The sequence below is a fragment of the Rhinichthys klamathensis genome, unplaced genomic scaffold (genome assembly GCF_029890125.1).
Source record: "Rhinichthys klamathensis goyatoka isolate OS25496 unplaced genomic scaffold, OSU_Roscu_1.1 h1tg000015l_1, whole genome shotgun sequence".
Lineage (NCBI taxonomy): Eukaryota > Metazoa > Chordata > Actinopteri > Cypriniformes > Leuciscidae > Rhinichthys > Rhinichthys klamathensis.
Window position 1 is genome coordinate 2,053,755 of NW_026606567.1, and position 16,503 is coordinate 2,070,257.

The 16,503-nt window shown below is 39.1% G+C and overlaps 1 protein-coding gene across 1 annotated transcript in view; it reads right to left on the minus strand.

Moving 5' to 3' along the window:
- Nucleotides 1-6,620: 6,620 nt before the first annotated feature.
- The window catches only part of tbcd (tubulin folding cofactor D), a 52,943-nt gene continuing 43,060 nt past the window's right edge, over nt 6,621-16,503 (minus strand). The window contains exons 33-39 of the mRNA XM_056272504.1: nt 11,169-11,290; nt 10,807-10,884; nt 10,478-10,567; nt 9,050-9,137; nt 8,845-8,957; nt 8,675-8,759; nt 6,621-6,798 (exon numbers count right to left, since the gene is read on the minus strand). Coding sequence (XP_056128479.1) covers nt 6,793-6,798; nt 8,675-8,759; nt 8,845-8,957; nt 9,050-9,137; nt 10,478-10,567; nt 10,807-10,884; nt 11,169-11,290 — 582 coding nt within the window. The 3' untranslated portion in view covers nt 6,621-6,792. The remainder of the gene's footprint in view (nt 6,799-8,674; nt 8,760-8,844; nt 8,958-9,049; nt 9,138-10,477; nt 10,568-10,806; nt 10,885-11,168; nt 11,291-16,503) is intronic.

The following is a 16,503-nucleotide window of genomic DNA, read 5'->3' on the forward strand; positions in this document are numbered from 1 at the left end:
ATGGATAAGTGAGAAAATTAGGTTTAATTAGACACGCCTTTCTTTTCCTGAACAAGACAGCTGTAAGAAGAAACTCGACAAGGCCTCTTCTTAGAATGACGTTTCCGAGACAAACGCTGGTCCCTACAAGAGCACACATTGTTCTCTCCAAAAACATAACTGAATGAAAATGGATAATAATCAAACTCAAAAGGTCAGGAGGAGCAGAGTAGAGGAGAAATGTGTTAATTTACACATAATTCTTTGTGCTAGTATTTTCTATGGTCTTTGTGTGAAGTGACATCTGAATTGGCCGCATGGTGTAGAGATGAAAGCTTATTCATTCATACTTGCACCTCAATCTCAGAGGGGCAGTTACTATGATGTAGTGCAACATGGGATGCACTTATGAAGAGAACAAACAAGCTTAATAATAAAAAAAAGCTTTCCCCAGAAGAGTTGAAGCTGCTCAACAATGTATGGGTATCTACATATTTATAGTCCTATAGTCAACCTAAATCTAAGCTGATAAAGCTCCCTTCTCGTAAAGACAGTGGGTTCATAGTATGCACTCTATTAAAACACTATTAAAAGAGAGACTTTAACCTCAGAATGGTGCAGATCACTACAGGCGGCACCTAATCCCATAACAAACAGCTCAGGGGAGAGTGGAAAATGCCCAGCCACAATATCACCGCATCGCTGAGTGGATGAGAACGGCCCCCCTCCCCATAGGCCTCTTTAAAAGGCCTCCATTGTACAGGAGCCATCGCCATGGCTACTGTCGGCCAACTGTAAGCCTTTCAGAATTATTAGCATTCTTCCTGACTCTCTGCACTGTAGCAGAGCCCCTCGCTATTCCAGAAAATCAGCCAGATAAAAACGAACTGAACTTTCCATCGCTCTCCCCTCAAAATTAATTAAATTCGAATTACATAAAGGTTGGAGTGGAGAAGGTGAAACCTCATACTAACTAAACACCCAGGGTTTGTGTGAGGTGTATGAAGACTGTGGTGTTGCTTTTGCACAGCAAAAAAACTTTACAAGAAACTTTAAAAAACGACAGCGTTTAATAAGAACCAGCACAACCAGTAGCACTGTTCCAGCTACTTCTCAGAACTTTGTCGAACATTCTGGCAAGATTCTCTCAAATATATGAACAAATCTTCTTCCAGTAACATTAATAGAATGTTTATTCACAGTTTACTGGTCTTTAATAATGTTCTCAAAACGCTAACAAAAACATTATTTATACATTGTCCATGGAAAGTTTTAGTTGGACATTCGTCTAACATTACTACTTGTTTCAGAATGTTCAGAGAACATTCAAAAGTAACGTTCCCATAATTATCAAAATGTTCCCCTAACGTTCATATAACCAAGAAAAAATGCTCAGAGAACATTCAGAAATACAATTTTCATTACTTACTGTAATAGGAATGTTAGCAGCAAAATGTTCTTGGAACATGTTTTTGTTAGCTGAGATGTTCTAACCAGATGCAATTGGATAAAGGAAGCCATTATAAATCTTAACCAGCTTCAGTTTAGACAATGTCAGAACATTCATGAATACGCTGGAGAGCTGTTTTATAGTTGAAATTTATGTCATAATTATAACTAAAATTCTGATTGCTGAACAGTTTGTTCCTGTTTATTATTGTTATGAAATAATGTTACTAAAGTTTGGCGTAATGGTTGCTATTCATATCAGATAATGGTGAAAACTATAACATGGCAAGGCTAAGCTGGTTGGCTGGTCTTAGCTGGATGTATGGTCTCCAAGCTTGGCCAAGCTGGTGTTCAGCTGGTCTCCCAGCCTGACCATCTGAAGAAGTGGCCAAATTCCCTCTAAAACCTGTCTGCTTAACCAGCATGCCTATCCCAGACAGCAAAATAGTGTCTGCCCAGATCCGGTAAATGTGGGTTCAACACGTACAGTACCGGATCTGGGCCGACACTATATTGGGGCAACCTGTCACTCACATGATACAAGTTATTTTCACTACACTTTCTATCTATCATATAGAATGTAATGGATGTCTTTTAGATGGAGACACTCATTAAGTTCTTGGTCTCCACCCAGACAATTTAAGCTCAATTGTTAAGCCTAATTTTAAGAGGACAGGCTGGTTCAGTTACTTCTGTGGAGACTATGATGACTATGGAGACTCCCAAGGGGACACTTTCAAAAAACATAATAATCGGCTTAACTGGTTATATTTAAAAAGCTATTTCTAAGATTTCTTCATATCACATTATTACATGAACACTCAATCTGCCATTTTTAATTGGAAAATGCCCAGTGGTTTTTCCAAGACCTATTATTAATCCAGCACAACTGCGTAGCCTTAATAATTGTCTAATTCTTTTATCTGCTTCTCCATTAAGATTCCAGCAAGCCTTACCAACCCTTTAAACACAACAAATGAGTGTGAACCAGGTTATTACTAAAAGTTGAAGGGAAAAAAGGGAAAAAATCTTTTCGTTTTTTTTTTGTTGTTGTTGATTTTTTCTTCACCAAAATTGTTTGGTTACCTACATTATTCATAATATCGTTTTGTGTGTTCTGTAGAAGAAAGTCATATCGGTTTGGAACAACATGAGTGTAAATGATGACAGAACTTTTATTTTTGGTGAATTTTCGCTTTAATATTTAGCCTATTTACTGATCCATGTTGTTCCAAACCCATTCTTTTTTCATTTTTTTTTTCCATGAAACAACAATATAGGATCTTCTGTATTAATGCATTTAATACAGTATACATTTTTTGTCAATTAAAGGGTTAGTTCACCCAAAACTAAAAATTCTGTCAGTAATTACTCACCCTCATGTTGTTCCAGCCCCGTAAGACGTTCGTTCATCTTCGGAACACAAATTAAGATATTTTTGATTAAATCTGAGAGCTGGATCACTCCTCCATAGGCTTCTTAAGGGATCGAAACTGGCCGCCCCAAAAGTTATGAAAGACATCAATAAAATAGTCCGAGTGACTACAGTGGCTCAATCTTAAGTTTATCAAGCGACGAGAATACTTTTTGTGCTTAAAAAAAATAATAAAAAAATAACGACTTTATTCAACTATTCATTTCCTTCTCTGTGGGCCTCGAGATTTCACATAGTGAAGCTTCTGTGTTGCACGTCACACGTAGGCTCACTATTGGCCGACGCTGGTCATGTGTGTGATGCGTGTGACTATGGAGGAGTGACTATGGAGGAGTGATCCAGCTCTCAGATTTAATCAAAAATATTTTAATTTGTGTCCCGAAGATGAACGAAAGTCTTACGGGGTTGGAACAACATGAGGGTGAGTAATTACTGACAGAATTTTCATTTTTGGGTGAACTAACACTTTAATGCATTCCCTGGGAATGGAACCCATGATCTTGGTGTTGCTAGTGCCATGCTATACCGTCTGAGCTACAGGACAAGACACAGAATTAAGCACACATGTAATATGGATAACTCAACGGGCCACGTTATTACCTGTTCAACTGCTTGTAAACACAAATATCTAATCACATGGCAGCAAAACCTAAAATGCATTTAGGCATGTAGACATGGTCAAGACGATCTGCTGAAGTTCAAACTGAGCATATCAGAATAGGGAACAAGGTGATTAAGTTACTTTGAACATGCCATGGTTGGTGCTAGACGGGCTGGTCTGCCTATTGCAGAAACTGATGATCTACTGGGGTTTTCACGAACAACCATCTCAAGGGTTTACAGAGAATGGTCCAAAAAAGAGAAAATATTCAATGAGCTGCAGTTCTGTGGGTGAAAATGCCTTTTTGAGGTCAGAGGAGAATGGTCAGATTCGAGCTGGATAAAAGGCAACAGTAACTCTTATAACCACTTATTACAACCGGGGTCTGTGCTGGAACTGGAAACTGAGGCTCACCAAAACTGGACAATAGAAGATTGTAAAAATGTAGCCTGGTCTGATGAATCTCAATTTCTGCTGAGACATCAGATGGTAGGATCAGAATTTGGCATAAACAACATGAATCCATCCCGCCTTGTATCAACGGTTCAGGCTGCTGCTAGTGTGTAATGGTGTGGGGGGTATTTTAACAACACACTTTGGGCCCGAGTATTGTTGCTGACCATGTCCATCCCTTTATGATGGCTACATCCAGCAAGATAATGATCCAAGTCACAAAATCTCAAATCATCTCAAACTGGTTTTACTATACTCAAATGGCCACCACAGTCACCAGATCCCAATCCAATAGAGCACTTTAGGGATGAGGTGGAATGGGAGATTCCCATCATGGATGTGCATCCCACAACTGTGTGATATCATCATGTCAATATGGACCAAAATCTCTGAGGAATGTTTCCAGCACATTGTTGAATATGCCATGAATAATTAAGACAGTTCTGAAGGCAAAACCCAGTACTAGCAAGGTGTACATAATAAAGTGACCGGTATTTCTTTTGTCTTTTTCTGTATAAATCATCATCTATTTTCATTGTATGGAAAAGAGCAACTTGGACATTCTTGCCAACATCTAATTTTGTTTAATGTAAGAAAAAATATAAACAAAATGTCAGAATGACATGCAGGTGAGTAAATGATGGCAAAATATTATTTTCTTTTGGAGATAATTATTCCTTCAAGTAAAAGAAAAAAAAACTATTGAAAGTTCAGGGGGAAGGCAAGGACATAATTAAGCCCAAATCCTGATTACCCAACAGGCAGTAATCGAAATCGAACTACTTCATCTACTGTGCCTCTCTAAAAGAATGAGACCCCTTCCATCTAAGGGCTCCAACTCAACAATCAGACCTTTGTTTTAGCCAGGAGTGCTGTTGTGTATTTTGAGACCATGTGGGTTCTTCTCTAAGCTCCAGTAAAGCCTGTGCCCAAAGTGAGAGGCGAGTTGGGTTGGGCTGCGTGTGAGAGAGCGCCAGGCTCCCTCGTCCGGCCCACAGTCAGACATCAGCCACGCGGATAGGAAGCCAGGACTGGAATGAGCTTGCCAAGCTGCATCTGTCCACTGCCAGGGCTTCCTCTCCTGTAAATGTTAACACTTTCCCTGGAGTATAATGAGGTGGATTAGATTGAGTTTCATTGCTATAATGCTTGTCTGGAAAGCTGTTGTGTTGGCTGTGACGGAAGAGAATGAAGAGGGGGAACTAATTGTTTGAGGGTGTGAGGGAAGGAAGTAATCTACCATCAGGTCCCAGTGCACTATGTTCCCTCAAAACCCAATTATCAATTTGAAGGTGGTAAACAAAAAAGAAGGGCCAAAACGCACCAGTGATATTATTAGTGAAACGAACACAACAGGCTGGGCTTAAAGGAGAACTCCGGTCAATTTTAACATTGAGCTCATTTTTTTTGTACATTTGGAGTGTATTTGTCAGTACAGACAAAAATCGGTGTTGCCTACACCGTGTTATCCTCTTTTTAAAATTCGCACCCTGTTGACATCAATGGGGCAATATCTAAACCTGCTTTTAGCCTCTTAACAACCTTAATATGTCATTACAAGTGCACAGCCATGTGAGTGGTGTTATTAAGAGTGACCACGGTCAATCTGACTGCAGTAGATGTGCAAGATATTAATAAAAATGATGTTAATTCAGCCAGCTCACATACCTGTATTTACTTCCTGTTTTCGTTCGAAGTCCACAGTAGTCAATTGTCGAGTTCGCGCGCGCGATCATGTGTTATATATTAGTTACCAATGATCGCGCGCGCGTACTCGACAATCATGAAGTCAACAGGGTGCGAATTTTAAAAAGAGGATAACACGGTGTAGGCAACACCGATTTTTGTCGTTTTTGTCTGTACTGACAGCACTCCAAATGTACAAAAAATGAGCTCAATGTTAAAATTTACCGGAGTTCTCCTTTAAAGATATGGCTGTGCCAAAAAAAATGTACTCACCCTCATGTCATAATTTCAAGTCGAGACAAGTCATCTTTATTTTTATAGCTCTTTATACCATACAGATTGTTTCGAAGCCGCTTTACAGTGATCAATAGGAAAATAATGATTCAATGATGCAACAGTTGAATTCGAACTCTAAAAAGAAAAGAAAACAGTGTCATTGTTCAGTTCAGTGTTGATTCAGTTCCGTTGAAAAGATAGTCAATTATTAAATTAGTTCATTTCAAACCCACATGACTTCTTCGGTGGAACAAAAATATTTCAAATAATCTTGATGCAGCTCTTTCCATACCACAGCTGCTATTAAGTTACAAATAGTAAAAAAAATATATAGCATTAAAGTATCAGAAAGCTTTCAAAGTATCACTTTAAAAGCAGTCCAAATGAACCAAGTCAGTCAAATGAAATAATTAAATGAATCAGATTTCTGAACCGTTTCAACTGGTTTATTGAAAAACTGATCTGTTCACTGATTTGGTTTTGGAATCATGAAAGTGCGTCAATTATGAATTTTCATTTTTGGGTGAACGACTTCTTGAATTTGTGTTGGAACAAGTCAAATATTGAAATGGATTCTCCACCTCATATGCCTCTGAATGAAATGCTATGAATAATTTGCAATATATTTTCATAAAAGAAAAAGAAAAACACTAAAAGAAAAAACTAGATTGTGTAGTAAGGTAAGCCTAACTTGGTAAACTGGGAAATCATAATTAAAAAAAATTAAGCACTGAGCTCAAAGACATTTTCCTTAAGAATTTAATGATGACAGGTCATATACTGTTAGATGGACAACTTTATCAGACAGAAGAGAAGACATAAGGACACTGTTCCTGATGTCCAGACAGAACGCAGTGCAGAGAGGCCGACAGGTGAGCTTCTGTCCAGGTGAGACTGAACGGATCTATTGAAGTTAAGTCTGAAACAAACAAACAGACGAGATGACAAATACACTACAACCAATATAAAGGCACCACTTTAAAATCAAATTAAGACTTTTCTTCCAGAGGTACAGTAGGTGTTTGATGTGGACATATGATATTCCCAACAAAACATATTTCTTATTTTGGTAACACTTTACAATAAGGTTTCTTACTGAAAAATCTTACTGACCTCACATATTGACGGTGCACACACACATTATATATACACATGCGTACCATTTTATTATTACTAACAGTTATTCCATTGAGTGACAGCTCATCTATTTCATTGTAATGGGCAGTATTGTGCAGACAGAAAGTCTTCATATTGATGGAGAAAGGCATATTCATCCCAGATTAAAGCCCCATAAAGACATATTATGCCCCTTTTCACAATATATAATATAAATCTATGGAGTCCCCAGAATGTGTCTGAGAAATTCAGCTCAAAACACCCCCCCCCAGATAATGGAGTGCAGCCTTACGGAGAGACTCAGGAAGAGGTCGCAACTTTTAGACTGAACCTGGACGTTTCTGAATGGTTAGTGGATACATTTATGTAGTTGTTGTGGAGTTACATTGATTCATCTCAATGACTTGCATGTACCGTCATGTTTCACTTTTACACAAAGTTGACAGTTCCCTGAGGTCTTTATAAGACAGCTGTGACATTTTTTGGTCAAATAGTCTTAAGGCTCGTACACACCGGGACGAATATCGGCGCGCGTTATTCGCCAGCGTTTTTCAACGCGTTTTTTGTGTTCACACCCAAGCGATTTTCGCTGACGATGAGCCGAGTGGACATGCAAATTCATTCCCTGACATTCCATTCCTATTTGCTCTGCAATACCACTCAATAACATTCTCTTTTATTAAGATTTAGATGTAGTCGCGTTTGTCATATAGTTCTTTATGTTCCGACACCAACGAGACCAGCAGCTCTACATTCATCTTGCCTTGCATCTTCCTCGTCTTATTTCTTCCCGGCAGTGTAGACGCTACTTGGCGTATATCTTCTTCGCCGTTGCGTATGTGTGCTCGGCAAGACCGTTTTGTGTTTGAGCGCCCCCAAGTTGTGTTTTACTGTAACTTCAGAAGCTCCAGACACGTGAGCAAAAGCGCCAATCTCATTGGTCGGATAGTTTTTGACGTGGCGCGTCAAACTAAAAAAACGAACCCGAGGCGTTTTTTAAAAAATGCCGCTTTTATGCGTGCCGTTTTTCGCGTCGGTGTGCACACTCACATTGGCGCCCTTTGTTTAGTCACGAGGCGTTAAACGTCGGCGAATATCGCGCGCGAAATTCGTCCCGGTGTGAACAGGCCTTTAGGTGCTCATCTGTGCAGCGACGACAGAACAGTTTGCATGCTTTGCTCAAACTTTTGCTATTGCTTTAGAACTGGTTACACTGTTGTCGCTTGCGAAAACCAAATGGCGGCGCCGCGGGTGGAAACGTGCAGATTAGGGGCGGTAATAATATAACAAGATCCCCTTCTGACGTAGAAATCTGATCGGCTTATTTTTTTTTTTAGAGAAAGGCTTACCAAAACATAGTTACTGGGCTGTCTCTTTTCATGTTTTCTGGGTTGGTAGATGCACCGGGGACCCGATTATAGCACTTAAACACGGAAAAAGTCAGATTTTCATGATATGTCCCCTTTAATTGCAAATGTTCTTGTAACTGAAACCTAATGGTTTCTGTGTCCGATTAGGAGAACTGAACACCCACTAACGCATAAAAACACCTTGTTCTCCCAACAGTCGATGCGTAACACTGAAAGCAGCATCTGGAAGTCAGATGCTATATGATGCAACATCCCCCACACTACAAAATGTTCTCCCATAAAACCTCTTAAGATGCCTAAATGCGTCACCTTGGCTACCAGAGTCGGCCTTGGCACTCCCAACCAATCGCAGAGCTGATTCCTGTGGGTTCGCACAGTGGCGATGTCACTTTCCCTGAGACAGGAAACGAGAATTAAATCAGTAGCTGAGCTGAAGTTCTTCATCATAATCCTCCAATAAGCCCCGTGTCAACACTCACCAATTAGTGTCACTAAGCGAGGCCATGACATCAGCCAGCACTTGATCATCGTCAATGACATCATCGTAGGTCAAGAGCATCTCGTATACCTGGCTGGCAGTCGTCTTCCTGATCTACAGACCCAAGAGAGACAATGGAGTCAGAATTACATCAGAAGTGCCTAGTAGACTAAGTCTGGGCTGAAGCGGTCTGCTAATGGTCTCACCACAGGGAAGGGGTGACAGAGCAACATCAACAGCTGCACTAAGACATTCTTCCGAACATCACCCTGGAACTGCACCATTCCACAGAACCTGTCGTGAAAGAGTGGGAGTCAGTCAGAAGGGCTGCACGACAGAGCCTATTTTAATCAGTGATCGACAGATTGGCCGATGCCAATATCTTAGGGAGGAGTGAGATAAAGCCGATTGGCTATGGCTACGTTCACACTGCGAGGCTTAGTGCTCAATTCAGATTTTTTTTGTACAGCTGTTCACATTTTGTTGCTTTAAACGTGGCCAATATCAGATTCCAGTGCGAACAGATCATGGTCCTGAACTGACCTGCATGCGCAAAAGAACAATAAAAAGACGTCACACAGCACGATGCCATAAGGAAGTATACATGGAGGACATTAAAGTAAGTGATTACGCGTTTATTTATAGTGTGATCTGCCGCGGAAGCCAGCGAATTTATGCGCAGGCAATATAAAAATACAAAGACGAGGAAACGAAAATATCGTATATAGAGCTGTCACTGTAATACTTGTGAGTTCTGACACATCACTGTCCTTCACTGACTGCCGTTCGCAACTGTCTTGATAACATCGAGTAAGTAAAATCTTTGAAGTGACTCCCATGAGTGCAGAATTGTGATGAATGTTGCTCTAGAGTGACGTACAAGTCGCATGGATTCCGATATGACTTATGTGTGATATTACACAATTTATTTTTAAGATGGTAAATAACAACTGCATAACAACTGCAGCAATAAAGTTTGTTTTACATAATTAAAAAGTTAGAAATAATTAATTGGAAAATATATCAATATGCAAAAAAATTATTTGAACTCCATAAAAATACATTCGTTAAAACATAGTTCAGATAGAAACCTCATTTTACAGTATTTTTCACAGATCAGGAAATAGTTAAAAACAGGAATAAAAAGAGGAAAAACACTAACAAACAGTGAACTGGTAAGTCTGTGCTCACTGGGAATTGTATTTTCTAATATTCTGTCAGTTTCTTTATTAATTTAATGTAGTGAAGAAGGAGAATGGGAGATACTGTGCATCTGCGCGCTGTTCTCAGTGCTGTCAAAATAAGAGTCTCTGCACTGTCAAAATAAATTTCGGATATCAAGAAACATCAAGAATTTGGAACATTGGAGCAAGAACTAGATTTCTCAATTTCCACATCCTTAAGGCAAATTCACACTGCACCGGCAGACGGCAAAAGACACGTTGTCGTGTTTTGTTGGTTCAGTGTGTTACCACCGTTGGCGTCTGTCAGAGCTTGTTTTCGCCGATTGAACATGCTGAATCGCAATTAGAATGTCTGAAAAGTGGCTTGCTGTAATCTGGTGTGAATTAGTGTGAATTGGCCTTTATTTGCCCCATGTATCCACAGAGTGTTGGAAATGCTACTACACTTACACAGCTATACATGAAAACAACTTCTGGACATCCTTGGACTTCTTGATTTCCTCCTTACAGAGGGAGAGCAGCTCTACGCAAAAAGGATGACTGAAAACAAACAAAAAAAATGGACAGATTAAAACAAACCAACACACACATTCACCCTCTGCCTCCCGTGTTTCAACATATGACTTGGCCGGGCTCATCTTAAGTTCTCCCAAAGGTTCCCTGTGTGAGTCCTTTCTGTGTATTTCTGTCATGATATCACTTCTCCTGCCGAGCTCTGGATGGTTTGTGTATCTGAGCCAAGGGAGGCAGTAATGTACGCTGGGCTTTCCCACGCTCACCTCTCCTCGCTGGTGAAGAGTTCAAAACAGCCGTTAGCGAGAAGTTGGTCCACCATCTTCAGCAAAGGTACAGAAACCCTGTGAGCAGATCAAAATATATAGTATAAATACAAAATAAAATCTTGTCATCATTTGGATCACAGCCGCCACCACCAAGTCCCCCCCCCCCCCCCCCCCCCAAAAAAAAGGTGAAATAAAGCCTTTTTGTTGTTGTTGTTGTTGTTGTTGAACTTTCAAGCATATACACCATTACCATGATGTCAAATTACTGATACTAAGATTTAAGATTTTCCTCATTGCATCTGTATGACATATACAGCTGTTTTGTGGCTATGTTGTGTTATGCGGTGGTGCAGTTGTACCTGTCAATGCGCAGGTTATCTCTGAAGATGCGCAACAAAGTGTCTCCAAACTGCTGAAGCGCTGCGTCATCCTGCTGAATGCCCTTCAAGTACTCGAATAAAGACTGAGAGGAAAAACGCACCTGCAGACACACAAAAAAAGATCTCACTTGTGAGAGACTGATATATTAAAGGTTAAAATAATAGTTGGTAATCATTAAATTGTAATTATTCATATAATATATTAACTATATTCATTTTCCATACAATGAAAACACATCATGATCACTGGCTGTCTAGTACAGTTAATGTTTTGCTTGCTTTTGGATAATTACAATAATTAGGTGAAAATTTGAGCCCACGTCACGATTGTATTCTTCAAAACTATTTTGAGTAAATCAAAAGTGTATTTAAAAAGCTAAACTAGTTGGTCTTGCATTTACAGAACTTCTAAGGCTCCGTAAACTCACATTTTCACAGTATATGTGCATGTGTATAGGTAAAGTTGGTAATACTTTAGTTTAGGGTCTAATTCTCACTATTAACTAGTTGCTTATTAGAATGCATATTACTAGGATATTGGTTGTTTATTAGTACTTATAAAGCATATCAATGCCTTATTCTGCATGACCATATTCTACATTCCTTAACTAATACCTAAACTTAACTACCTTACTAACGATTAATAAGCAGTAATTAGGGGTTTATTGCGGTAAAAGTTGTAGTTCATAGTGAGAATTGGACCCTGTGACCATAAAGTTTTGTCTTGCATATGGTTTGTATTAATTCAGGAATAGTATTAAATACTAATTTTTAATAGCTGAAGTGTGTAATGTTTTGTTTTGATTTATTTCTATTAATACACAATTCAGCTTTATAATTTTTTGTGGATTGATCCATAAAATCAAGATGCATTCCAATCACATCACAGTTTGAAGATGAATAATAAATTGTGAAAGAGACATGCAGGGAGAGCCGGTCGCAATGAAACCGAAGTAAAGGCTAATCTTTTCTTCCATATTGTGATATACATCTAAGTGTAGCATCAGCCTTAAACGTCAAGCCCAAGGACTGCTGGATGAATGTCTGATGCATAAGGCACACAAAATGGGAAAACCTCCGGGAGTTTTGAAGTCGTCAACTGATTGGTTGTATTCTACAGGATTTCGCGTTCTTTAAAGGTCTGCCTGGAAACAAAGCTGTCGTGATGCCAAACCCCCTCATGGAAGAGGAAAGCGGTGGGGTCTACTACTGTGACAATGAGTGCTTATCAGGATAAACTAAATGCTGGATTCAAGTATGTGAAGTTCACAGCGCCATTGTTGCAGTAACTTGGCACAGCATTCTTGGATGAATAATTTATTAGATGCACACTGTTCTGTTATGTAGGGGCATCAACTTTATATTTTCACGCCCCTAAACATGATACAGAACAAAACGAACTGTGATAGGTTGCTTTGCATGTAGGTCAGATTTCATTTTGGGCGGTCCTTGGCTAATGAAAGCTGCGATGGAGACCATACCTTCTACCATCAGTCTGAAGGTCTGGCTACGCGAGACTTATCCAAGAGTAACAGATTAAAAAGATAAAAAGGGAAGGGACTTGGATTTATGTATCGATTGTTGATTGGATTTTGAGTTGTGGTCACTGCACACAAAAGTGGAGTAAGAGGAGCATGAGCTTGCAGGGACTGGTTTAATCAGGTTTAACCTCCAATCATTTAAATGGGTTTACATTTAAATTTAAGGTGGACAAAATGGGTAAATGATTGGAGATTGGAGAAGACCGGCATTCACCACCAGAGAGAAGTCTGTAATTTTCACCGGAAGGCCCAGTTTTTATATTATGATAAAAAATTACAAGGTCGAAGCATTCTTTAAAAAATGAAATATGCATTGTAAGAGCCAATTGCTGCTATAAAGGTAGCAAATATAATATTTTGGCAGGTGTTTTGACCCGGAAGGGCAAAGGGTTTTTGACCGCTGACTCTGGATAGATGTTCTAGATCTTATTGTGAATGATTCATGTATTTAGAAAATAGATTTATTAATAGATAGAAAATAGATTTGAATTGCATTTTAATGAAGGCAGTCCGATTCAGTGTAAGTCATATGAAGTAATGGTACGAGACAGAATGTTCCTATATTTTCATAGAGAAAACATGAAATAATAAGCAAAGAAAGCAGCACTCAACATCTTGAACATTTACCCACTACACTCACACTGAATGCAAACTTCTCCCATGCAGCAGTGTGCTAATGTGTGTGAGGGGTCAGATGGTGCATGCTTATGTAAGGTATCAGTACGGACTCAGATGTCCAGAGGGAGCTGATCTTCAGAGAGAAGCTTGATCATTCAGTGTTGATTCTGTGAGAACCGCTCATTTATCCAGCAGTTTTGGCTTAGAGAGATCACCCAGTTCCAGGCTGAAGGTGAGAGCGTAACCTCTACCATGGCTCTAATCAAATAAGAGGGGGAGGAGAACTGCCGCTTCTAATAGGGGACTCATTTATAGGTCCAGTTGGCAGATGAGTTGACATTTACTATGCTCAAAGCTCCCGTTAAAGGCCTTTACATTGTTTTTTCTTCATCAACAAACACTGGTGGCGATAAATAACAAAAGGGCTTAAAATCAAGCTGATGTCCCAACAGCCACTGGAGGAGAGGCACTGAGCCTAAAACACTAAGAAAGTGGGATGGAGAAAGAATAATGCATCTACCAGACTTTATATATAGAAATAAGAATATAGGCCTGAATTAACCTTGCCATTTTATTTTTATGAGATAACTACCTCCATGTTTTGACATATTATTTGCACTACATGACTTCATATGTACAGTTGTGATTAAATGATTCAACCCTAATTGCAAATCAGGTTTATTGGCAAAACTTTCAGCTGTTTGCAATGAACAAATCAAAAAGTAATTGAAATAGCTCAACACAACAGATGTTTCAAGTGGTTTGCCCAAATTCAACTGAAAATGCAACTTAATGACTTTTGCAGTCTCAATTAATCAACCTCTTGAATAGAATCCCTCACAACAAGCACAAATCTGCAAAACAGGTGTTGTCTCAAGCACACCTGATGCGACTAATCACGGGCTTCATTAGTTGCACCAGGTGTGCTTGAGCTAGAACACATGGAATATCTGAACTGGCTAGGTTTGTTGAGTGTCATGTTTGAATGCATGTTAGAAATAGAATGGTCCAAAAAGTTAAAGGAGTAGTTCACTTTTTAAAAAACTTTTGCTGATAATTTACTCACCCCCATGTCATCCAAGATGTCCATGTTTTTCTTTCTTCAGTCGAAAAGAAATTAATGTTTTTGATGAAAACATTCCAGGATTTTTCTCCATATAATGGACTTCAATGGTAGCCAAACGGTTCAAGGTCTAAATGACCGTTTCAGTTCAGCTTCAAAGGGCTTTAAACGAGACCAGACGATGAATAAGGGTCTTATCTGGAGAAACGATCTGTCATTTCAAAAATAAATAAAAAAGTTAATTTTATAGGCACAAATGCTCGCCTTGCGAACTCTCCTGTTCGAACTCGTTCATCAAAATGAAAGAATCTTTTTTTGAGTCATTGACTCGTTCATCAAAATGAACGAATCTTTTTTCGAGTCACTGACTCGAAAAAAGATTCGTTCATTTTGATGAACGAGTTCGAACAGGAGAGTTCGCAAGGCGAGCATTTGTGCCTATAAAACTAACTTTTTTATTTATTTTTGAAATGACCGATCGTTTCGCTAGATAAGACCCTTATTCATCGTCTGGTCTCGTTTAAAGCCCTTTGAAGCTGCACTGAATCATTTAGACCTTGAACCGTTTGGTGCCCAGCAAAGTGCATTATATGGAGAAAAATCCTGGAATGTTTTCATCAAAAACATTCATTTCTTTTCGACTGAAGAAAGAAAGACATGGACATCTTGGATGACATGGGGGTGAGTAAATTATCAGCAAAAGTTTTTTTTAAAGTGAACTAATCCTTTAAGAGAAGATATCATCTGCCTTCACAAACAAGGAACATGATACAAAAAGATAGCAAAGGCACTAAATGTTCCTAGAGACACCATTGGAAGCATAATTCGCAAGTTCAAAGTTAAAAGAAGACTGGTTACACTACCTGGACAAGGCAGAAAAAGGAAGCTATCAATGGTGGCTGCAACCAGATTTATGAGAAGGCAGGTACAGGAAAAACCCTTGAGTGACTGCAAAAGACCTGCAGCAAGACTTGGTGGCAACAGACACGGAGGATTCAGCTTGCACAGTAAGGCGCGTACTAAACGCATGCGGCTTCCATGCCAGAACTCCAAGATACACCCCTACTGACGCAAAAGCACAAGAAAAGTGCTCAAAATCATATAAATAAGGCACAGAAGTTTTGGGATTCTGTTCTATGGAGCGATAAAACAAACTTTTCGAAACTTTTTGGAACTTTCCGGCCCTATGGATCAGCGGTATGTCTGGAGGAAGAAGAATGAAGCATACGCTGAAAAGAACAGTTAAGCATGGCGGGGCTCGGTGAAACCTGCAGCGTGTGGAAGGCAAGATGGATTAATTTGTGTCCTAATCCTAAGAGAAACTGTCATGCCGTCAAGTAAGGAAGCTGAAGCTTGGGCGTCATTGGACCTTCCAACAGGACAATACCAAGCATACCTCAAATTCCACCAAGGCTTGGTTGCAAAAGAAGTCCTGGAAGATCCTACAGTGGCCATCACAGTCACCTAACTTGAACTAAAGATGCTTGCCATGAAGGGGTTGAATAATTTTGAGACTGCGGAAGTCATTAAAAGTTGCATTTTCAGTTAAATTTTCTGTTGAGCTATTTCAATTACTTTTGTTTGATTTGTTCATTGCAAACAGCTGAAAAGCTGTACATTTTGCCAATAACCCTGATTTGCAATGGGGGTTGAATAATTTCAATTACAACTGTGTTTGAATTGCATTTTCATTCAAATACATTCCTTTGTTATCAAATGTTAAATCAAATTACTAATGTTCAATCTCTAATCCCAAAATGAACACGAATAACAGTGATGTTCTTTATAAAAACATATACTACCATTCAAAAATTTGCTTTCAATAAGATTTTTTTGTTCAGTTTCCACAGAAATATGAAGCAGCAATGTGTAAATGTTTGTGATTAAATAATAAGAAATGTTTCTTAAGCTTTAAATCACCATAGAATGATTTCTGAAAGAACATGTGACGAGTAAAACAATTTAAATTCAGCTTTGCATCATAGAAAAACAGCATTTTAAAGAAAAGGAGAAAGGAAAAGATTAAGTGTATGAGAGCTGATGAGCTGAAGATCCCTCCAGGGGCCCTAAGTCACCACCGAAAGCATGAGTG